This window comes from Oryx dammah, unplaced genomic scaffold (assembly GCF_014754425.2).
Source record: "Oryx dammah isolate SB20612 unplaced genomic scaffold, SCBI_Odam_1.1 HiC_scaffold_11, whole genome shotgun sequence".
NCBI lineage: Eukaryota > Metazoa > Chordata > Mammalia > Artiodactyla > Bovidae > Oryx > Oryx dammah.
In genome coordinates, this window is record NW_024070195.1 from 40,846,069 (window position 1) to 40,870,889 (window position 24,821).

Sequence of the window (24,821 nt, forward strand, 5' to 3'; positions counted from 1 at the left end):
AGCATCATTCCTTCCAAAGAAATCCCAGGGCTGATCTCCTTCAGAATGGACTGGTTGGATCTCCTTCCAGTCCAAGGAACTCTCAAGAGTCTTCTCCAACACCACAGTTCAAAAGCATCAATTCTTTGGCGCTCAGCCTTCTTCACAGTCCAACTCTCACATCCATACATGACCACAGGAAAAACCATAGCCTTGACTAGACGGACCTTTGTTGGCAAAGTAATGTCTCTGCTTTTGAATATCCTATCTAGGTTGGTCATAACTTTCCTTCCAAGGAGTAAGTGTCTTTTAATTTCATGGCAGCAATCACCATCTGCAGTGATTTTGGAGCCCCAAAACATAAAGTCTGCCACTGTTTCCACTATTTCCCCATCTATTTCCCATGAAGTGATGGGACCGGATGCCATGATCTTCATTTTCTGAATGTTGAGCTTTAAGCCAACTTTTTCACTCTCCTCTTTCACTTTCATTAAAAGGCTTTTTAGTTCCTCTTCACTTTCTGCCATAAGGGTGGTGTCATCTGCATATCTGAGGTTATTTATATTTCTCCCGGCAATCTTGATTCCAGCTTGTGCTTCTTCCAGCCCAGCGTTTCTCATGATGTACTCTGCATATAAGTTAAATAAGCAGGGTGACAATATACAGCCTTGACATACTCCGTTTCCTATTTGGAACCAGTCTGTTGTTCCATGTCCAGTTCTAACTGTTGCTTCCTGACCTGCATACAGGTTTCTCAAGAGGCAGGTCAGGTGGTCTGGTATTCCCATCTCTTTCAGATTTTTCCACAGTTTATTGTGATCCACACAGTCAAAGGCTTCGCATAGTCAATAAAGCAGAAATAGATGTTTTTCTGGAACTCTCTTGCTTTTTCCATGATCCAGCGGATGTTGGCAATTTGATCTCTGGTTCCTCTGCCTTTTCTAAAACCAGCTTGAACATCAGGAAGTACACCGTTCGCGTATTGTTGAAGCCTGGCTTGGAGAATTTTGAGCATTACTTTACTAGCATGTGAGATGAGTGCAATTGTGTGGTAGTTTGAGCATTCTTTGGCATTGCCTTTCTTTGGGATTGAAATGAAAACTGCCCTTTTCCAGTCCTGTGGCCACTGCTGAGTTTTCCAAATTTGCTGGCATATTGAGTGCAGCACTTTCACAGCATCATCTTTCAGGATTTGAAACAGCTCAACTGGAATTCCATCACCTCCACTAGCTTTGTTCGTAGTGATGCTTTCTAAGGCCCACTTGACTTCACATTCCAGGATGTCTGGCTCTAGATGAGTGATCCACACCATCATGATTATCTGGATCGTGAAGTTCCTTTTTGTACAGTTCTTCTGTGTATTCTTGCCACCTTTTCTTAATATCTTGTGCTTCTGTTAGGTCCATACCATTTCTGTCCTTTATTGAGCCCATCTTTGCATGAAATGTTCCCTTGGTATCTCTTATTTTTTTGAAGAGATCTCTAGTCTTTCCCGTTCTGTTGTTTTCCTCTATTTCTTTGCATTGATCGCTGAAGAAGGCTTTCTTATCTCTTCTTGCTATTCTCTGGAACTCTGCATTCAGATGCTTATATCTTTCCTTTTCTCCTTTGCTTTTCACCTCTCTTCTTTTCACAGCTATTTGTAAGCCCTCCCCAGACAGCCATTTTGCTTTTTTGCATTTCTTTTCCATGGGGATGGTCTTGATCCCTGTCTCGTGTACAGTGTCAGGAACCTCATTCCATAGTTCATCAGGCACTCTGTCTATCAGATCTAGGCCCTTAAATTTATTTCTCACTTCTACTGTATAATCATAAGGAATTTGATTCAAGTCCTACCTGAATGGTCTAGTGGTTTTCCCTACTTTCTTCAATTTAAGTCTGAATCTGGTAATAAGGAGTTCATGATCTGAGCCACAGTCAGCTCCCGGTCTTGTTTTTGTTGACTGTATACAGCTTCTCCATCTTTGGCTGCAAAGAATATAATCAGTCTGATTTTGGTGTTGACCATCTGGTGATGTCCATGTGTAGAGTCTTCTCTTGTGTTGTTGGAAGAGGGTGTTTGCTATGACCAGTGCATTTTCTTGGCAAAACTCTATTGTCTTTGCCCTGCTTCATTCTGCATTCCAAGGCCAAATTTTTATTAGGTTGGTGCAAACGTAATGGCCATTTCAGACTGTGGATTTTAAATCATTGTAATCAGGCTCAAACATCTTTATTACTCAAAATAGGAACCACTATAATCAGCCTATTTTTGCCAACAAGAATTAAGTTTGTTTATTCCTATAGTGTAAAAATCCATGCTTTGGGGTTTGGCGAACTCTTAGAAAGCATTTTCTGCCTTCTGGCTGTGGAAGTGTTTTCCTTGCAAAAAGTTTTCTAGATGCTTGAAGAAGTGGTAGTTGGTTAGGGGGAAGTCAGGTGAATATGGCAGATGAGGCAAAACTTTGTAGCCCAGTTTGTTGAACTTGTGAAGCGGTCAGGTGTTGTGGTGGAGAAGCATTGGGCCCTTTCTGTTGATCAGTGTCGGCTGTAGGCATTGCAGTTTTCGGTGCATCTCATCAACTGGCTGAGCAGACTTCTCAGATGCAGTGGTTTCGCCGGGATTCAGAAGCTGCAGTGGGTCAGGTGGGCAGCCGACCACCGCACAGTGACCATGACCTGTGCTTTGCAACCCCTTCTCTGTCCAGCTGCTGAGCTGGTCGTTGCCAGTTGTCATATAAACCCACTTTTGGTCACACATCATGATCTGATTGAGGAATGATTTGTTGTTGTTACATAGAATAAGAGAAGACAACACTTCAAAATAATGATTTTTTTGATTTTCGGTCAGCTCAGCTTACTGAGCTTTTTCATCTTTCCAATTTGCTTGAAATGCCAAACAGTTGTAGAATGGTTGACACTGAGTTCTTCAGCAACTTCTTGTGTAGTTGTAGGAAGATCAGCTTCAATGATGGCTCTCAGTTAGTCATTGTAACTTCTGCTGGCCAGCCACTGTGCTCCTCATTGTGCAGACTCTAATCTCCTTTGCAGAACCTCTTGAGGAAGCCCTGCACTGTTGGCAGTTCCTGGGCCAAATGCCTTGTTGATGTTGCGAGTTGTCTCTGCTGCTTTATGACTCATTTTGAACTCAAATAAAATCGCTCGAGGGACTCCCCTGGTGATACAGTGGATAAGAATACACTTGCCGATGCTGGGAACATGGGTTCAGTCCCTGATCTAGGAAGATTGCACACGCCTCAGAGCAGCTAAGTCCGTGCACAACAACTACCGAGCCCAGGCTCTAGAGCCTGCGAGCCACAACTTCTAAGCCCGTACTCGTAGAGTCCGTGCTCCACAGTGAGAGAAGACTGGGCACCGCAACGAAGAGTAGCCCCCGCTCGCTGCAGCTGAGAAAAGCCTGTGAGCAGCAGTGAAGACCCAGGGCAACCAAAAATAATAAATAGAAGTATAGAAAGATAAGAAAATTGTGCAGATTTGCTTTTTGTCTGACATCATTTCCATAATCCAAAATAAATATAAAACAGTATTGTCATTAGCAGCAAGTAATAAATCATTAGCAAAAAACCCCCATAAAGTGAGAAATGCACATTGAAATGATCTATGACATAACCACATTTAAGAATGTATTCCAACATCAAATGGCAAATTTCAACAGTGCAAAAACTGCAGTTACTTTTGCACCAGCCTATTAGTTGTGGCATGGAAGTCATGGCATGGGGGATCTAGCTTCCCAACCAGGGATGAAACCTGGGCTCCTGCATGGGAAGTGCAGAATCAGCCACTGGACCACTAGGGAAGTCCCTGTTTTGTGCAGTTTTATGCAGGTATAGTTTATATACCATAAAATTCACCTGTGTAAAGTGTATAGTTCAGTGGTTTTCAGTATGTTCACAGTCTTGCAAGCATTACCACTATCTGGTAAGTTTGAAATATTTCCATTACCTCAAAAAGAAATGCTGTACCCATTTACAGCCACTCCTCATTACCTCCCAATCTATCTGACCTCCACCTGTCGGCAGCCACTAATTTACTTTCTTTCTCCATAGATTTGCCTAGGCTGGACATTGTGTATAAATAGAATCATACTATATGTGGGTCTTTTGTGACTCACCTCTTTGATTTACCATGTTTTTACTGTTTGTGCATTTTGTAGCGTGTATAGTTGTTATTTCTATTGATTGTCCTATTTTTGGCCAATAGGAGTCCCTTCATGATGGCTCCTGAGTCGTTTTGACTCAACCTGAGGCATTTTTGATAGTTTTTGGTGTCTGATGTGATAGTTTGTTCAGACTTGTACATTTTCTGCCCCAGACTAGGAAGTAGCCCTTTCTCTAAGAATACTCTTTTAGTGAGAAATGACATTTAGAAATCACAATCAGGGCACTTATTTCTACTAAATTTAGTCATTGTTTCTAGGACTTGTCTGTGGTTAGGAAGTAAGTTATGTTTTTCTCTTTAAAAAAATAACGAGTTTATGTTACACTTGAAAATCAAATTGAATGACCCAGGGATTTTCCTTAGATCTTACATCTCTGTCTCCTTTCTCTCAAATTGAAAACCCCAGTTCTCAACAGCAGCAACATGATTATTCATTTTCTTTCCTCACAGCATGAATACAAAATAGTCTGAATGACAATGTCAATACTACCACCAGTAATATGATTACTGAAGAAAGCTGATGATTTCTTCAGATTGTTGTTCTTAGGGCATAGTTTTTCACTAGGGGTGTAGAGTCAAATTCCTGAGTTTTAAAGTTATGTGAGCTGGTTTCTTGCTGTGTGATTATGTTACCACCTGGTACAGAGATTCATTTGTTTAACTTTTGCTTCATTTTACATCATCTTTGGCTTTTTAAAAATCTTATAGAGTTTGGGTCATCTGTGTTCTTAGTTTAGAATGAATATTGTATGTACAATAATTTGTGATTGTGTTAATTTATTTTTAGAATATGGCTTCTGACGCATATGATTAATAAGCCCAAAGGGAATGGTGATTATTAGAATATGGGGTGGGCTTTCTCATTTGCTCTGTGAGATGAGTCATGTTACCAGGTCTTCTGATATTTTGAGAGACCCTGGAAATTTTTGTTTTAATGTGACTTTTAATTTTTAAAAAACTATTATAAAAGTTAGAGGCAGGATTTTACAGCCTGCAGTTTGTTCAGTCGCTCCGTCATGTCCGGCTCTTTGCGACCCCATGAACCGCAGCATGCCAGGCTTTCCTGTCCATCACCAACTCTGGAATCCACCCAAACTCACGTCCATTGAGTTGATGATGCCATCCAACCATCTCATCCTCTGTCGTCCCCTTCTCCTCCTGCCCTCAATCCCTCGCAGCATCAGGGTCTTTTCAAATGAGTCAGCTCTTCCCATCAGGTGGCCAAAGTATTGGAGTTTCAGCTTCAACATCAGTCCCTCCAATGAACACCCAGGACTGATCTCTTTAGGATGGACTGGTTGGATCTCCTTGCAGTCCAAGGAACTCTCAAGAGTCTTCTCCAATACCACACTTCAAAAGCATCAATTCTTCGGTGCTCAGCTTTCTTTATAGTCCAACTCTCATGTCCATACATGACCACTGGAAAAACCATAGCCTTGACTAGACGGACCTTTGTTGACAAAGTAATGTCTCTGCTTTTGAATATGCTATCTAGGTTGATCATAACTTTCCTTCCAAGGAGTAAGCATCTTTTAATTTCATGGCTGCAATCACCATCTGTAGTGATTTTGGAGCCCAGAAAAATAAAGTCAGCCACTGTTTCCCCATCTCTTTGCCATGAAATGATGGGACCAGATGCCATGATCTTAGTTTTCTGAATGTTTAGCTTTAAGCCAACTTTTTCTTCACTCTCCTCTTTCACTTTCATCAAGAGGCTTTTTAGCTCCTCTTCACTTTCTGCCATAAGGGTGGTGTCATTGCATATCTGAGGTTTTTGATATTTCTCCCAGCAGTCTTGATTCCAGCTTGTGCTTCATCCAGCCCAGCGTTTTGCATGATGTACTCTGCATATAAGTTAAATAAGCAGGGTGACAATATACAGCCTTGATGTACTCCTTTCCCAATTTGGAACCAGTCTGTTGTTCTATGTCCAGTTCTAACTGTTGCTTCCTGACCTGCATATAGGTTTCTCAAGAGGCAGGTCAGGTGGCCTGGTATTCCCATCTCTTTCAGAATTTTCCAGTTTGTAATCTCTGCCGTAGAGTCTTCAGGGTGAGAGTTGTCATTAATCGGCCTATTCATTAGGCCTACTACTGTCTTTAGCGCTTCTCCCAAAAGTTATAGTAAGCACAGTTGTGGAAAAACCCTGTGGTTCTGTGTGCCTCTTCCTAGAGGATTAACTTGGAATTTGAAAAAGATCCATGAGATTAGCTATGAAGACCACAGTATCTAGTTTTTTCAACTCTCTAAATAAGTGGTTTCAGAAAGTTGTCAGAAACCACAAAATAAGTGGTTTATACACAAAATATACACAAAATAAGTGAAATAAACTTCATTTTCAGAAAAGTATAGTAGCACTGGACGGAGAGGTTAGCTGGCAGGAGGTAGACAAATACAAATCATACTCATTTGTACAATGATGAGCCTGTGGTTATATAGATGAAGGTTAAGGTCAGATGTAATTCATTGCTATTGGGTAATTTATTGGTGGCTTAAATGCTTTGCACAGTAGATATTTAAAGATTGCCTATCAAAAAGTTTGAGAACATATGATATATATTTTGACTAGTATGTAAGAATTGTCACCAGTAGTGGTGAACAGTCATCAGTGACATGAAGTTTGGTGGTGGTATCGTGAGTCATGTTGATGACCTATATATATTGTTTAATTTACTCAAATTCTAAATTCTTTGTTTTGAGTGACTAGGCATTTTGAACAATGCTACCTGTCCTTTTGGGGGTGGACTTATGGAGAACCTGAAATACTAAAGTAGTCTTATTTTGTAACTAATAATAAAGGTAATTTTGGGGCAACTGTATCTTCTCATTCACTTTGCTCTTGATTGAGGTACTGCCCTTCAGCATGTGAAGGATCTTGAATGTCTTTTCAACCAAGCTGTTCAACCACAGATGTCGAGTCCTTTCTATACATGAGCTTGGTGGCAAGATCCCTTGATACTCTTTTTCTCTTCCATGACTACCTTTGCTTTTGAGAATAGATTTTGCAAGAATTGTATGCTGCATATTTCTTTGCTAGTGTTAAGAATATAATGACATAAACTAGGTAACATGCTTGTGTTGCTTCCCTTCCCTGGTGGCTCAGCGGTAAAGAATCTTGCCTGCAGTGCAGTAGACCCTGTTTCAGTCCCTTTGTTGGGAAGATCCCCTGGAGGAGGGCATGGCAACCCACTCCAGTGTTCTTGTCCTGAGAATCCTATGGACAGGAGCCTGGCAGGCTGCGGTCCATGGGGTTGTACAGAGTCGGACACAACTGAAGCAACTCAGCAGCAGCAGCATGCTTGTGTTGTAGGTGGAAAGGTAGTAGAGGTGTGTGCTCTCCTGTGTGCATGCACACGCGCCAAGTTGTGTCTGACTCTTTGCGACCCCATGGATTATAGCCTGCTTGGTTCTTCTGTCCATGGAAATTTCCAGGCAAGTATGCAGGAGTGGGTTGCCATTTCATGCTCCAGGGGATCTTCCTGACTCAGGGATAGAACCCAAGTCTCTTAAGTCCCCTGCATTGGCAGATGAATTCTTTACCACTGTGCCACTTGGGAAACTCATGTTCACATACTGTTTACCAAAAAGAGCTTGTCTTTTTGAATCCCATAGTCCTAGATTCCACCTTGCCTCTAACGTGGTTGTGGGGTGAACTTGGACAATATCATGTGCCTCCCTGAGCCTGCGTTGCCGTGTCAGCTGCTGGTGAGGCTCTGATGATGAAATTGTGCGTGCGTGCCTTGCTCAGTACTCAGCTGGAGTAAAGTGCTTTGGTGACTACTCCCGTGTCCATGGGTTCTCCCTTACCTTAAACAGGTTTACCTTTGACGGTTAATGTAACATTTCTTACTGCTGTTCATGTGTTGAGCTAATGCTTCTAACTCATCTGTGCGTATTTCTCATATGTGTATGTATGAATCAAGTCTAGATTGGCGTAGAATTACCAAAGATCAGGGACAGTTTGTTTACTTTTGTGTACATATTATCTGATAAACTTAGGCACTCAGATTTTTGTTTCATTGTTGCCAAACTCTTTTTTGAGGGGGATACAGTTGAACCCATAAAGTGGTTCCTTGATGATAGTTCTCTGCCATAGGAGCGCCTGCAATTATTCATTCCCCAAGGCAGAAAGAAATAGAAGACTAAAGTTCGCATGTAAGTAAACTAGTTTCTGAGGTGCTTTTTCCAGTCAGGTTTTAGTTTGTCTTTTGAAGCCAGAGCTAAATCATTTCTAAGACCCCAAATACATCATCTTCAAATCAGTTCTTCCTCCTGACTTTTGTTTTATTTTTGAATCTTTCCAGGTGAAATTCTAGCATCTCTCACCTCTTTATTCAAATGTCACAACCTTATTTAAAATAACGTCAGCATACTCTTGTCTCCTTACCCTACTTACGTTTTTTTAATAGCCCTTCTCATAGCCTGACGTAATAGAACATGTATCTCCTTGAGAGACACTAAGAGAGAAGACTTTGATGGGACTTCTGTCCTCCCAAGTTTAGCAGTTCACCAGCTGAAGCTCAAAAACCAGACAGTTAGATAAACTGGGGCTCTTTTTGTCCCCTTGTGCTGGCATGTGAACATGGCGAGGACCCGGAACCCTTTTTTCCTCACAGCTGCATTTCCAGTGCCTAGGAAGGTACCTCACATACCTGTTGGCACTCAGTAAAAATTAAAGGAACAAATGTTTGCTTGCTTCTTTTCCATTATTTCATATATGTAATGCTAAAATTTATGTATCAGCCACTGATACAGGATAAAAAGAACCACTGTGTTCCTCAGAGGGTAGGTATTTTTCTGCCCTCATTTTAGGTACTGAGCAGCTGAAGCACAGAGAGCTTCTTGAGTTAGCAGTTCATCCAAAGTCATGGGGCTCTAGCAGACTATAGAACCAGGATCAAACCTAAGTCTCCTAACACCAGAGACCTTGACTGTGTCTCCTGCATCTTTGGTTTCCAGCCCTCATACACTTTTACCATCTTCTTGTCAGAAGAATTTTTCTAAAGCACTGCTTCTGCTGCTTAAGTTTCTTGATTTCCTTCCACATAAAACACTTCAATATTTGACATTTAATAACTCTTCACAGTCTGATTTCATTAGGTGATTGCTGGGGTTGGGGTGGGGTGTAATGGTTTTCAGTTGAGTGATGCTGCTGCTGCTGCTAAGTCACTTCAGTCATGTCCGACTCTGTGTGACCCCTAGACGGCAGCCCACCAGGCTCCCCCGTCCCTGGGATTCTCCAGGCAAGAACACTGGAGTGGGTTGCCATTTCCTTCTCCAGTGCATGAAAGTGAAAAGTGAAAGTGAACTCGCTGTCGTGTCCGACTCTTTGCGACCCCATGAACTGCAGCCCACCAGGCTCCTCCATCCATGGGATTTTCCAGGCAAGAGTGCTGGAGTGGGGTGCCATTGCCTTCTCCGACAGTTATTATTATGTTATTATATATTAGTGCTTTATTAAAGATTGCCAGTTTTTTGGTTTTGTTTTTTAAGTATAAGTCCAAAATGCTCCCTGTAGAAGCCTAGGCTGCTGAGATGAAGAGATCACTATTGCCATCTAGTGGCTGTTTAATCATAAATGTCAGTAAACCTTCCAGAAAATAAGCAGGCTCTACAGAAGTTTGTGTTGCCATCTTAGGTGTATCAGTGCAAAATGTGGATGCCTGAGAGGGGAAAAAAAAACCTTTATATGTGAACTATTACGTACCTCTACCCTCAAACACTTTACATAGTCCGTTCGAACAAAGACATTCATTTATATATTCACAATTTAATTATCAAAATAGGAAATAAAGTGTTAATACAGTATTTAATTTAGATCTTATTCAATTTTTGAATTTTTGTCAGTTGTCTCAATGTCTTTTGTAGAAAAAGGGTTTTTTTCTGGTGTATCTAACCCAGGATCATGCACTGACTTAGTTTTTGTGTCTCCTAAATCTACAGCAATTCCTTGCCTGCCTTTGTGTTTCCCGACATTGGTGCTTTTTAAGAATATAGGCCATTTGTTTCTGAAATTTCTCTCAATTTGCTTTTTTTCTGTTTCCTTGTGATTCAGCTTATAAGCTGAATATATGTGTTGGCACTGCCTAAGTGAAATGTATCTTCCTTGGGGCATCACATCAGGAAGACAATTGTTACCTGTCTCAGTATTGGTGATGTTATCTTTGCTAAGTTAACGTAATGACTACCAGGTTTCTTTACCATAAAATTACGATTTTTTCCTCTTTGCAATTCATAAATTATTTCTGGGAGATATTTTGACCTGTATGTATAATTTTTTCCTTGTCAAAATTTCACTGTTTCAGCATTCACTATTGATTCTCACCTAAAGCAGTTATTGATATGATGGTTACAAAATGTTAATCACCTAATTCTATGATTTTCTTCTATGTAGTTAATTGGTAAGCATTGTGTTACTAGAAAACTTTCCCTTTACTCCATTCATTTGTTTATCATTCTAGCCATCAACATTAGCATAAATTTATGGGGTCTCTTTTATTCAGTAGAGTCTAATCAATTGTACTCATTATTATGATGCTCACATTCTTTCATATTTGGCCATTGGGACCCCTTCACACTGGCTTTTGGTTCTCTGACATGTCTCCTTTATTCTTTGAGCACTTCTATACTTTCTGGTACAAGATAATTCTGTGTTTATCTTGTGCTTTTTCTGCCCCAACCCTGGAATCAGTCATTTCTTTGAGGAGCCCTGGTTCTTGTTAGTGAGGACTGGTGTTTAGAAGCCAAGATTTGGGTATGATTTTAAGTAAACTTTTAAAGTATGATTTTAAAACTTCTCTATCACAATATGTTGGGATAGTAGGTTTCTGTGATATCACAGTTCTTTATTTCTGATGAAAAACCTAGGTGGCAGAAGCTGTAGTAACTCTTGGGCCCATTCTTTGACATTGCTCTAGTAACCTACTTTAGTGTAAGGTAATGATAATTAATGTTGTAATGTTGTAATTGAAGCTCCATATTTCCATTTTGAAATAATACCACTGTACACTGTGTAACTAAGTAAAGTACTGAATGCATGAAGACATGTAAATTTCCTATCCCTGTAATAATCTATAAAGCCATTTCTAAACTTTATGTAAAATACGAGCATAATAATCTAAAAAATTTCCAGAAAAGTATATTCCATTTTGAGGCTTTTTTGTTATATGGTGTGAGAAAATGTTCTAATTTGATTTTTTTACAAGTAGCTGTCCAGTTTTTCCAGCACCACTTTTTAAAAATTGACCCATGTCCCCTAGCATACACATAGGCTATTATTTCTCTTATTACATATATATATATAATTGTGTTTGTTTATTTATGTTTGGCTGTGCTGGGCCTTTGTTGCTGGGTGGGCTTTCCTCTAGTTGTGGTGCGTGGGGGCTACTCTAGTTGTAGGGTGCAGGCTCTGGATGTGGTGGCTTTTCTCGTTGCAGAGCGTGGGCTCCAGGGCACATGGCTTCAGTGGTTTCGGCACATGGGCTCAGTAGTTGCAGCTCCCAGGCTTTAGAGCACCAGCTCAGTAGTTGTGGCATATGGGCTTAGTTGCTCTGCAGCATCTGGGATCTTCCAAGATCAGGGATCAAACCCATGTTTCCTGTGTTGGCAGACAGATTCTGTATCACTGAACCAGCAGGGTAGCCCCAGCACCACTTACTGAAGAGACTGTCTTTTCCCCGTTGTATATTCTTGCCTCCTTTGTCATAGGTTAATCACATAAGTGCATGAGTTTACTTCTGGGCACCCAGTTCTGTTCCATTTATGTGTTTCCATTTTTGTTCCATTACTGTACTGTTTTGATAATTGTAGCTTTGTGACATAATTTAAAATCAGGGCATCTGATACCTCCAGCTCTTTTATTCTTTCTCAAGATTGTTTTGGCTCTTAAGAATCTTTTGTGTTCCCATACAGACTTTAGAATTACTAGTTCTATGGAAAATGCTATTGGTGTTTTTAATAGGAACTGCATTGAATCTGTAGATTACCTTGAGTAGCATGGTCATTTTAACAGGATTAATTCTTCCAGTTTTTGAACACAGCTAATTTTTCCATCTGTGTTGTCTTCAGTTTCTTTCATCTGTGTATTACAGTTTTCTGAGTACAGATCTTTTTCTTTAGTTAGATTTATTCCTAAGTATTTTATTCTTTTAGATGTGATGGTAATTTGGGTTGTTTGATAGTTTATTAGTATATAGAAATGCAACAAAGTTTTGTGTGTTGATTTTGTATTCTGCAATTCTGCCTGTTCATTGATGACATCCAGTGGTATTTGGGTGTTATCTCTAGGATTTTCTATGAATAGTATCATGCTATCTGGAGACAGTGACAGTTTTACTTCTTCCTTTCCAATTTGGACTCCTTTTATTTATTAGTCTTAATGGGTTTTTTGATGGAGTTTTTAGGATTTCTAGATGTAGTGTCATGTCATCTGCAAATAGTAACAGTTACACTTTTTCCTTTCTAATTTGGATGCCTTTTATTTCTCTTTCTTGCCTAATTGTGCTGGCTGGGACTTCAGTCCTATATTGAATACAAGTGGTGAGACTGGGCATCCCTGTCTTGTTCCTGATCTTAGGGGAAAAGCTTCCAGCTTTTCACCATTGAGCATGATGGTCATTGTGGGCTTGTCACATCTGGCCTTAATGATACTGAGATATATTTCCCCTATAGCCGCTTTGTTGAGAGTTTTTAATCGTAAGTGGATGCTGAATTTTGTCAAATCCTTTTTCTGCATCTATTGAGAAGATCATGAGACTTTTGTCCTTCATTTTTTAATGTGCTATATCATGTTGACTGATTTGCAGATGTTGAACCATTCTTCATCCTTGGAGTACACCTTACTTGATCATGATATATGATCTTTTCAATGTATTATTTAATTTGGTTTACTAATGTTTTGTTGAGGATTTTTGCATGTATATTCATCAGTGATACTGGCCTGTAATTTTCTTTTCTTGTGGCATACTTGTCTAGTTTTGGGATTGGGGTAATGCTATCCTCAAAATGAATTTGGAAGAGTTCCCTTCTCTACTGTTTTTTGGAAGAGTTTGTGAAGGATTGGTATTAATTCTTATTTGAATATTTATTAAATTCACCAGTGAAGCTGACTGATCCTGGACTTTGGTTGTTAAGAGGTTTTTTGACTGCTGATTTAATCTCCTTACTAGTAATCAGTCTGTGTTCAGATTTTGTATTCCACCATGATTCAGTATTGATAAGTTGTATGTTTCTAGAAATTTAATCCATTTCTTATAGGTTGTCAAATTTGTTGGTATGTAATTGTTCATAATATCAGCTACCATCCTTTGTATTTCTGTTGCATCAGCTGTAACATCTCTTTCATTTCTGATTTTGAGTCTTCTCTTTTTGGTGAGTCTAGCTAAAGGTTTGTCAGTTTTGTTTACCTTTTCAAAGAATTAGCTCTTAGTTCCGTTGATCTTCTCTCTTGTCTTTTCAATCTATTTCATTTATTTCTGCTCTCATCATTATTTTCTTTCTTCTAGTAATTTTGGGCTTTGTTTATTCTTTTTCTAGTTCCTTGAGGTGGAAAGGTAGGATGTTTACTTGGGACTTATTTCTTCAGGTAGGCATTTATCACTCTCAACTTCCCTCTTGGAATTGCTTTTACTTCATCCCGCAAATTTTGGTATGTTACTCTTCCATTTTCGTCTCAAGGTATTTATTTTTCTTTTGATTTTTTCTAAAGAAGAAACAGCCCATTTGTTGTTCAGCAGCATATTGATTTTTGTTTTTAGTTTATTTTTGGTTGCACTGGATCTCCATTGTAGTGCATGGGCTTCTCGTTTGTGTGGCTTCTCTTGTTGTGGAGCACAGGCTCTAGGCACGGGCCTCAGTAGCTGCAGCATGTGGACTCAGCAGTTGAGGCTTGCAGGCCTAGTTGCTCCTTGTTATGTGGGATCTTCCTGGACCAGGGATTGAACCCGTGTTCCCTGCATTGGCAGGTGGATTTTTATTCTCTGTCCCACCAGGAAAGTCCAGCATGTTATTTTATCTCCACATACTTGTGAAATTTTTCAGTTTTCTCCATGTACTTAATTTTTAGTTTCATATCATATGGTCAGAAAAGATGCCTGATATAATTTCAGTCCTCTTAAATTTATTAAGACTTATTTTGTGGCCTAACATATGATCTGTCTTGGAAAATCTTCCATGTATACTTTAGAAGAATGTTTTCTGTCGATTTGGATGGAATGTATCTGTTAAGTCCATCTGGTCTAATGTATCATTTAGTGCTTATTTTTCCTAATTGATTGTGTGGATGGTGTCTCCATTGACTTCAGTGGGTTACTAAAGTCCCTACTGTTATTGTATTGCTGTCTGTTTCTTTAATAATATGTCTGCTTTATATCTTTAGCTCTTGCTTTGTTGGGTGTGTGCATGCCGCATGTTTAGTTGCTCAGTCATTCTGACTCTTTATGGCCCTGCCAGGCTCCGCTGTCCATGGAATTGTTCGGGCAAGAATACTGGAATGGGTTGCCATTTCCTTTTCTAGAGGATCTTCCTAACCCAGGGATTGAATACATGTCTCCTCTGTCTCCTTTATTTCAGGCAGATTCTTTACCCATTTAGCCATCAAGGAAGCCTGTTGGGTGTATAAATACTTATAAATATTATATTTCATATTGGATTGTCTTCTTTCTCATTTTGTAATACCCATATTTGTCTGTTTAATACAGTCTTAGGTTTAAAGCCTCTTTTGTCTGATACAGTTATAGCTGCTGCTGCTGCTGCTGCTGCTGCTGCTGCTAAGTCGCTTCAGTCATGTCCGACTCTGTGCGACCCCATAGACGGCAGCCCCACCAGGCTTCCCCGTCCCTGGGATTCTCCAGGCAAGAACACTGGAGTGGGTTGCCATTTCCTTCTCCAAGGCATGAAAGTGAAAAGTGAAAGTGAAGTCGCTCAGTCATGTTCGACTCCCAGCGACCTCATGGACTGCAGCCTACCAGGCTCCTCTGTCCGTGGGATTTTCCAGGCAAGAGTACTGGAGTGGGGTGCCATTGCCTTCTCCAACAGTTATAGCTACTCCAGCTTTATTTTAGTTTCCATTTGGATGGAATATTTTTCTACCCTTTACTTTCAATCTGTATGTATTGTTTCATCTGAAGTGAGTCTAGTTGCTTGTAGGTGGGTCTTGTTTTTTTCTTTTTTTCTTTTTAAATTTACTCAGCCATTCTGTTGACTTTTGATTGGAACATTTAGTCTGTTTACATTTAAAGTAATTATTGGTAAGTATGTGCTTATTGCCATTTTTTACTGGCTGTTTTTGTAGTTCCTCTCTTATTTTCTCCTGCTCTTCCTTTGTGGTTTGATGACTTCTTTTAGTGAGTTATTTACATTTTTTTCTCTTTATCTTTTTAAATTTTCTGGGTTTTGCTTTGTGGTTACTGTCAGGCTTGCATATGTAACAGTCTATTTTATAAAGTTAGTAGCAACTAAGTTTGATCCTGTTCTGAAGCTCAGCATTTTTATTCTTTCCTTTCCTTCCCTCATTTTATGTTTTTGATCTCACATTTTACTTGTGTATCCCTTAATTATTGTTACCATAATTATTTTTACAACTTTTGGCTTTTAACCCTCATACTGTTAATAGCTATAATAGTGATTAGTCCACTTTATTTTTACTTTTCCAGTGAAATTTCTTCTTTCATATATTTTCTTATTACCAATTAGCACTCTTTCTTTCCAGCTTAAAGAAATCCCTTTAACATTTTTGTTAAGGCCAGTTTGGTACTGGTGAACAATTTTAGATTTTGTTTGTCTGGAAGACTCTTATCTCCTTGAATTCTGAATCACTTTCCTAGGTAGAGTATCCTTGGTTAGAAGGTTTTGTCCTTTTGGTTTTTCTTTTAGCAGTTTGACTGTATCGGCCATTTCCTTCTAACCTGCAAAGTTTTTGCTGAAGAATCTACTGATAATCTTATGGGGGTTCCCTTGCCACATAACAAGTTGTTTTCTTCTTGCTGCTTTTAGTATTTTCTCCTTGTCCTTAACTTTTGAGATTTCAGCTATAATGTTTTGGTGTGCATCTCTTTGGGTCTGTCTTCTTTGGAACCTTTTGTGATTCCTGGATCTGGATGTCTGCTGTGTGGAGTGTCAACTTTATTATACAGACTTTGAGTTAAGCTCCCTTTTTACCATCCCTCTTCTCAACCTGCATTCCTGTCCCCCTTCTCCGCTTCAGGTCACCTGACACTTTTCTTTTCCCCTAGATTGCCAGAGCATTTCTCTCTCTCCCTGTTTCTACAGTGTAGTAGATTTACCATTTTATTTTAGTTTTATTGGCTTTGCGTGAAGAGATGATATAAATGTAATTGTGCAGTCTATTTTAGTTTCTGTTTCTAGCTTTTTGCTTTAATAAATGCTGTGATAGCCATTGTTATACCTAAATCTTTGTGTATGTGTTAATTTTTCTATAATAAAACACTCTTTTTGTTTTAAAATAATTACAGATTCACAGGAAGTTGCAAAGACAGGACAGGGAGGTCCCAGGGAGCCTTTGTCCAGTTTCCCCCAGTGGTTGCTTCTTAACAATATGTAAGAAATTGACCTTGGTATAAAGTGTATGTGGTGTGGGTGCTTATCTTAATTTTTAGGATAAATATAAGTGAAATCATTCAAAATTATTGTGACTGTTACCTAATTATGCAGATAACCTATTTAGAATGCTTCTTGTTGAAAGTAACCAAATTCAAACTCACTTCCCAGGCTGTATCTAGAGGAGTTAATGGGGCTTCCCTGATGACTCAGTGGTAAAGAATCCACCTGCAATGCAGGAGACATGGGTTCGATCCCTGGGTTGGAAAGATTCCCTGGGAAAGGAAATGGCAACCTACTCCAGTATTCTTGCCTGGAGAATCCCATGGGCAGACGAGCCTGGTGGGCTACAGTCCATGGGGTTGCAAGAGTCAGATACGATTTAACAACTAAACAACAAAGAGGGGTTAATCTGTGAGGCTGGACTCTGAATATATCTCCATGGATTTGCCTGTTTTTCTCCACTCCTAGCCAGTAAATGGCTTAGCTTAATTTTTCTATTTCAGACATTTGCCTCCTATTTGGTGGTAGTACTCCCCTCTGACAATTGCTTGGTTCTTATTGCTTAAAATTTCAGAAGTAGAACTTTCAACATCCATTCTGTCCTTCCCTAAAGATTTCTAGATCTTGCTTGGATCATTCAAGGGAGGTGTTTACCTATGGGAAGGAAGGGTAGTTAGGCTAGATGATTGGCAGCCTTGCCAAGTTGTGGAGGGTTATTTCCTAAAAGTAAATGATACCAGACAGAAGAAGCAGCTGAGCATGAGAGAAGTCCAGTCTCCCTGCACTGTTCCCAACCTAACAGTAAGTTGTATTTTTTTTTTAAATTTTGCCTATTTTTGAAATGATGTGGCTATTTCCTGAGTAATTCTCATAGGAAAAGATGCCAACAATTCAGAATTGTACTATTAAGACAAAATTTTTTTATTTCTTCACTCTTTTCCAAGAGGGGAACCAACCCCATTAACAATTGTCTGTATCCTTGCAATTCTTAGTTTGTTTACTAATATATGTACCTGTATACATTTTTTAAAAAATCAAAGCAGACACACAAACATACATGTATTATCCAGTTACTTGCCTTTTTCATCATAATGGTGTGTCTTAACTTTCCTTGAATAGTACCTCTCCAGTTACATGAATGTGCTGTAAATTACTTAGTTGCTAGTATTGATTACAAATTATATTCATTTATTTTACACTAACAATAAAGTGGTGACTTTTTTTTGCTTTAGTCTTTATTGCCTGCTTAGTGAAAAGATCTAGGAGTCTAGATATTGTCGTGGCATCACAGTATCATACTAAGGCACTGTTACAAGTTCTCATAATGTTTTTGGGATTGGTTTTTTCCTGTGTTGATTTTTTTTATCCCCAAATTGTGGTAAAATACACATAACAAAATCTACCACCTTAACCATTTTAACTGTACAGTTCAGTCATGTTAAATACATTCACACTGTTATACAACTATCACCACCATCCATCCCCATAACACTTCTCATCTCATAGAACCGAAACTCTATATCTGTTAAACATTTTGAGTCTTTGCTTTCAACTCTTTAGGTATATGCCCAGAGTAGAATTGTTGAATTATATAGTGATTCTGTTTTTAATCGGCCGGGGTGGGGGGGGCGGGGGGCGGGGCGGCGGTGAGAGGACCACCATACTGCTTTCCATGGCACCTGCACCATTTTTACATTCTCAGCAGCAAAGCACAAAGGTTCCAGTTTCTCATAGTTATTTTTAAATATGTACCTGTACTTTAAAATGCATTAATGATAAGTAATATATATTAATCAATACCTATGTAAAAGGTGACTCAGTGGTCCAGAATCCACCTGCCAGTGCAGGAGACGTGGGTTTGATCCCTGATTCTTGAAGATCCCCTGCAGGAGAAAATGGCAACCCGCTCCAGTATTCTTGTCTGAAAAATCCCATAGATGGATGAGCCTGGTGAGCTACAGTCCTATAGGGTCGCAAAGAGTTAGATACGACTGAGCACACACACATACATAATAAGATTATGCTAATTATTATATTAAATGTCAAGTTCTCACAGCAGCTAGTGTCCTCATTCTGTAGATGAGTTGCTTGTGACTGCTTTGGATGTCAGGGTTTCTGCTTTGAATGTCGGTTTATGCTAGTGCTCTCAAATTAACTGGAGAGCTTTTCTAGCTCTTAGAGATACACTGGTACACTTTATTTTAAAAGAATTTTTTAAAAAGAACTACTCAATTAACTCTTCATTGAAAATGTAGTAGCACTTGACCTTACTGTCTGGACTTGTTGCTTTTTAGGAGTGTTTCTTCAATTTTTTAATCTACATGATTGTTATATCCATGTAGGCATTTTGTTTTTTTGTTCAGTAAAACTGAGTATATCATAGATTTTAACATGTAATGCACTTATATCTAAATACTTAGAAATTTTATATTTCATTTCCTCTTTAAATCAAGATCTACCAAGATATTTTCGTTTTATTCTATAGTATGCTAGGTTTTTTTAATGGGCATAAAGTTATGTATATGAATGTATCAATTTAGATCAAGCTTGTTTATTATTTAAATTCTCTGTGTACACTTTTCATTTATTTGAATTTTTTATTCTCCATAAAAAACAAAAACTATAGAAAAATTTTTTGCAGGTACCTTTTTCTCCCCCATGAATTAGGCATGCAATTGAATCTCTCCTCATTGCCGCCATTTGTATTTTGTGATAAAAACATGATTAACCTCAGGCCGGAGAAGGCGATGGCAACCCACTTCAGTACTCTTACCTGGAAAATCCCATGGACGGAGGAGCCTGGTAGGCTGCAGTCCATGGGGTCGCGAAGAGTCGGACACGACTGAGCGACTTCACTTTCACTTTTCACTTTCATGCATTGGAGAAGGAAATGGCAACCCACTCCAGTGTTGTTGCCTGGAGAATCCCAGGGCCGGCAGAGTCTGGCGGGCTGCCGTCTGTGGGGTTGCACAGGAGTCGGACACGACTGAAGCAACTTAGCAGCAGCAGCAACCTCAGGCAGTGTAAAGGCACTTTGAGGGGTAGTTTGATGGGTAAGGTCAATAAGATTTCCAAATGTATGATAATGATTTAGCCAAATGGCATTAAGCCAGCCATGTGTTGGAGTCATACTTAAAAGCAATCAGAGCCAATAGTTTTTAAATAAAACATTTGAACTATAAACTAAAATAACAAATAGTAGTAGCTCCTACTCAGCCTAAGAAAATCTCATTGCTGTATATGATGCCATGTGTACTCCTCCTTGATCATATCTCTATATTAGTAGTTCACTTGTGGAATATAGCTATCCTGAATTTGTCTTGTATTTCTTTTGTGTTGTTACTTTATTCATTCTTTTTACTCAGCTTTTTAAAAACTGAGATATGATTGGCATATGATATTGTGTATGTTTAATGTGACAGCATATTTGATGGGTTTATATCACATTGTGATGGACATTGTACTGTTAACTAATATCTGTTACATCTCATTATTTCTTCCAGTGGTAGGAGTTAAGATCTAGCCTCTTAGAAAGTTTGATGTTTATAATATAGTTTTATTGTCTATAATTACCATACTGTGTGTCAGAGCTCCACAATTATTTACTGACTAGTTGCAGTTGTGCAATTATTTATATTTTAACTACACATTGGCTGTTTTGTATGTTTTTAAACTTTGAAGGTGGGATGCATTGTATGTATTCTACAGCTTGCTGTTTGCTCCATCTTATGTTTGTGCAGTTCATTCATGCTGATGGATGTAACTTCTTCATTTTTACTGTTGGATATATTTTATCAAAATACTATAACTTCCCTGTCTCTCCTCTTGATGGACATTTAGTTGTTTCCTGCTTTTCCTTATTTCAGACAGTGCTGCTGTGAACACGATTGCATATGCTTCTTGTGGAGCATTCATAGCAGCAAGATTCGTAATAGCTAAACAGTAGAAACAGATGTCCATCAACTGATGCACGGGTAAATTACAGTCTGGCCTATCTATATAATGGAACATTATTCAGCCATAAAAATTAATGAAGTACTGATAACACCCTATGGCATGGATAAACCTTGAAAACATGCTAAGTGAGAATAGTGAGATCACATAATATGTGATTTTCTGTATCTGAAATGTGCAGAATAGGCAAATTCATAAAGACATAAAGTAGACCAGTGTTTTCCAGAGTCTGGGGGAAGAGTGTAATAGTGAGTAGCTGTTGATGGGTTGGGGCTTATTTTTGGAGGGAGGGGGATAAAACTGTCCTAAATTTAGATTGTAATGAGATTACACAACTCTGAATATACTTTAACTAGTGAAGTGTACACTTTAGATTGGTGAACTTATGACATGTGAATTATATTTTTTCTGGTGGCTCAGATGGTAAAGAATTTGCCTACAATGTGGGAGACCCAGGTTTGATCCCTGGGTTGGGAAGATCCCCTGGAGAAGGAAATGGCAACCCACTCCAGTACTCTTGCCTGCAGAATCCTGTGGACTAAGGAGCCTGGTGGGCTACAATCCATGGGATCACAAAGAGTCAGACACAACTGAGCTACTCACACACACACACACACAGAAGTTAAAGTAACTTCCAGGAAAGTGTTTTCAAATCCAATCCACTAGTAGGTTATAAACCAATGTAGTGAGTCAGAATGGACTTAACAGTTTCTTTGGTTTAACTTTTTGTTTTAAACTACAGGAATTTATTCATCATTTATTCTTTAGAAAATGGAGGGGTGGGGAGTTGGTGTGGCTAATTTGAATGTATGAATTCATAAAATGTGTAAGTGAACATTCATAAATAGCATATTCTTTATGATGATTATTAATATATAGTATTTGACTACAAAAGACTCAGTAAATTTTTGTTTAGTACTTTGGTTTGCTATTGAGTGATTAGTGATGATTATACCAGAAATGGAATCTTGAGTTGAAAGGATCCTTTGAGATCAGAGAAAACATTCTAACTTGACTTTTATTACCTCTTGATTCACACTCCAGACTTTGTGTCAGAACAAGCTTGGAAGTATAAGGAGAGCAAAACTGTCAAGCTTTTCCACTGCTTTCCACTTTCTTCCCAAATTTTTGCCTTGATTCTGCTCTATACCACACCCAAGTGTATTCCTATTTCTAATGTTACTGGTGTTTTAATTGGGTTATAAATTATTTGACTTCTTTGGAAGCATACTGCTATTAAATTTTAATCTGTTGTTCATTTCAGTTTATATTGGAGATTTTGTAGATGTACTGGGTTAAATTTTGTATGCTTTGAGACCTTTAAACTACTGTAACAATGGTTTTTCTTCTAAATATAAATAGCATATACTTGTGACATGAAATATTGATAGGTATGGTAAGTTTTAAAGCACAGACTGAAACTATTTTAGAACTCTTCCTTTTAGTTCTAGGAAGACTGGTTTTTAGGGTCAAGTGTTAATGAGCTGAAATTCTTTCTGTAGTATTTCTTCAGAAATTTTATACTATTATAACAACCATCAATCAAAGTTACAGTGATACTGAACTCTTTAATCATGTTATCATCTTCTCCTCACTATCTAATAGTAACTGTCTCTGTTTTCTCAAATTTTCTTTATTTTTTGGGTTTTTGTCTTTTTCTGGCAGAGGCTTTTATTCAGTTGTCTGATGTTCATTGATTGACATGTGTAAAAGCATGGGTTAGTAAAACATGGGTGGTTTGAGAAAGCCAAGATAATACAAGGATCTAAAGGAAACTTAGAGACTATAAATCCTATCCTAAAGATGAAAGAAGGCAGTACATCATTGAAACAATACAAGAGTCTGTAGGAAAGGAACATTCAAGAGAAAAAAAAAAAGTGGGAATTTCATGTCTGTTTTTCGCAACTTAATGTTTCACTGCTTTTCAAAAAATTCTCAATTATAGTTCTTAAAAATAGTAAGACAACAAGTTTGAAATCAGAGAATTTGTTTTAGAAACATGTCTTAGTAAATCTGGAAATGTTCATTCAGACTCATTCCCACTTAGGAAAGTAGGCCAGGGAAGTTTCCCAAAGACATGCTTTCACTAAGAATTGAATCATGCAGTTTTGTAACTACTTTTGTATCCTCTGAGGGACAGAAGGTACCAAGAGTTGAGGCAAGTTGGAATGGCCACTGAAAATCCCAATCTAGTCATGCTTGCCAATATAGTTAAGTCTCAGCAGCCCATTAATTTTGCTATTAAATTTTTTTCTGTTGAATTGAATCTTTTGGAAAAAAAAAAACAGTCTGATGAAAAAGGTTTGGAAATGCAAATAAAATACTGGGAAATGGGAATTAAAATTCCTTTTCCTGCAACTGCTGAAAAGAGTGATGTGGACACTGCTTCTTTTGCTCAAAGCTTCATGAAGCAGGCAGGTTTTTTTTTTGTTTTTTTTTTGGTATGTTTGTGATTTTTCTGGCCACATCAGGCAGTATGTGGGATCTTAGTTCCCTAACCAGGGATTGAACCTGCATCCGCTGTAGTGGAAGTACAGAGTCTTAATCACTGAACCACCAGGGCAGTCCCAAAGCAGGCAGCTTTTAAGTATCAGAGCCTGAATGCAAATCCAAGTTTTTCTGCCTCCTGAACTACTTACTCAGTGCTCAAAAGTTTTGATATAACTAACTGATGGCATGTAGAGAAAGAAATCAGTTTTAAGTGTTTAGCACATTATAAAATAACATTTTAACCTGTCAAATAAACCAAGTTTTTGAAATTTAGTAATACTTGAATACTCGGAGCCCATAAATGGCTGGAGATGTAGTTCATTACAGCTCTTTCAGAAAAGTCATACTATATAAAAAACATTTGTGGGCACAGACTGGGAATAATCCAAAGTGTTAATATGTTCAAAGTAGAGATGTTTTAGAACAAAATAATTATTTTTCAAATTTCCTATATTTAATGTGTTGTTTTTATAAACAGGGAAAATGTTTCTATCTTTATCTGGTAGTTTAGGGGAATAATTCTAAATGCAGAATAAAAGTTGTCTAAAAATACTCAACAGCTTTAATTTTTAGTACTGAAAAATTAGAAACAAGTGTCCAGCTGAACAGAATGTACCAGAGTAGATAGTGATACCACTAAGGGAAGTAAGATTTAAGAGATTGTGTAGGAGTGAGGGGGAAAGTTAACAATATCATAGGAAAAGCAGGATACAGATTTGTTTATAAAGTATGTTTTTGTTTTATAAAAATAACAGCAAATTACTCGAGGAAGATCTAGTTTTACCAGCAGTTCTGTTTGAATATTGAGATTCACGTAATTTTTCCCCTTTATACTTTTTATATGTATTTTCCAGGTTTTGTTTAATCATGTACTGACTTTTTAAAACTAGGCTTTTCCTAGCACGAGGTAAAGTGGTAGGTAGTGTTTTCCCAGGCTGCCACTGCATAACATTCTGTTTGTGTTGTCTGTTCATGGGTCCTGTTTTCTTCTGCTCACATGGAGTGAACATGTCTGTATTATTTCTTAGATCTGAACCTCAGCCCCGAGGCTCTGCTCCACACTCTGAGAGTGACCCACCTGAGCAGGAAGAGGAGATCCTGGGATCTGATGATGATGAGCAGGAAGATCCCAATGATTACTGCAAAGGTAAGGTTTTCTGTGAGGAAATACCAAGAAAGATGTAATTCATGTGTACACTCTTTCATTTGAATATTTGATCTATCAGCATAAATGGTGTTAATGCTTTCTGCTTATTGCATCCTTTTCTCTAAGTATAGGAATTAGTATTCCCTTTTAGTTTGACTTAATTAAAGCTTAGTTTAAATTAAATGTATCTACTCCCTTTTTCCTTAAAAAATGATAGTGCATATTTTCCTTAGAAAATTTCAGAAATAATATTAAACAAAAAGAAAACAAAAGTCGTCTATAATGCTGTCATCCAGAAGTGAACAATGATAAGATTTGGTATGTAGACTTTTGAAAAACTCATTTTCACTACTCTTTTCTCAAAGTGATGATTGCTAAGCTACATTATATTAGAATTACGGATACTTAAAAATCATGGCATAAGATTGCCTGATGTATTTTGTTTCTTTTACAAAACTTTACAGGATTCTTGGGTAGGATCGGATCTTATAACAGACTGTATCTTACCGTTGAGGAGAACTTGGTTCTTCTCAGC

At 38.3% G+C, this 24,821-nt stretch overlaps 1 protein-coding gene across 1 annotated transcript in view; it reads left to right on the forward strand.

Moving 5' to 3' along the window:
* SRPK1 (SRSF protein kinase 1) overlaps positions 1-24,821 on the forward strand; it is a 68,590-nt gene that overhangs the window by 8,949 nt on the left and 34,820 nt on the right. The window contains 1 exon segment of the mRNA XM_040249836.1: positions 24,168-24,286. Within this exon segment, the coding sequence (XP_040105770.1) occupies positions 24,168-24,286 (119 nt within the window).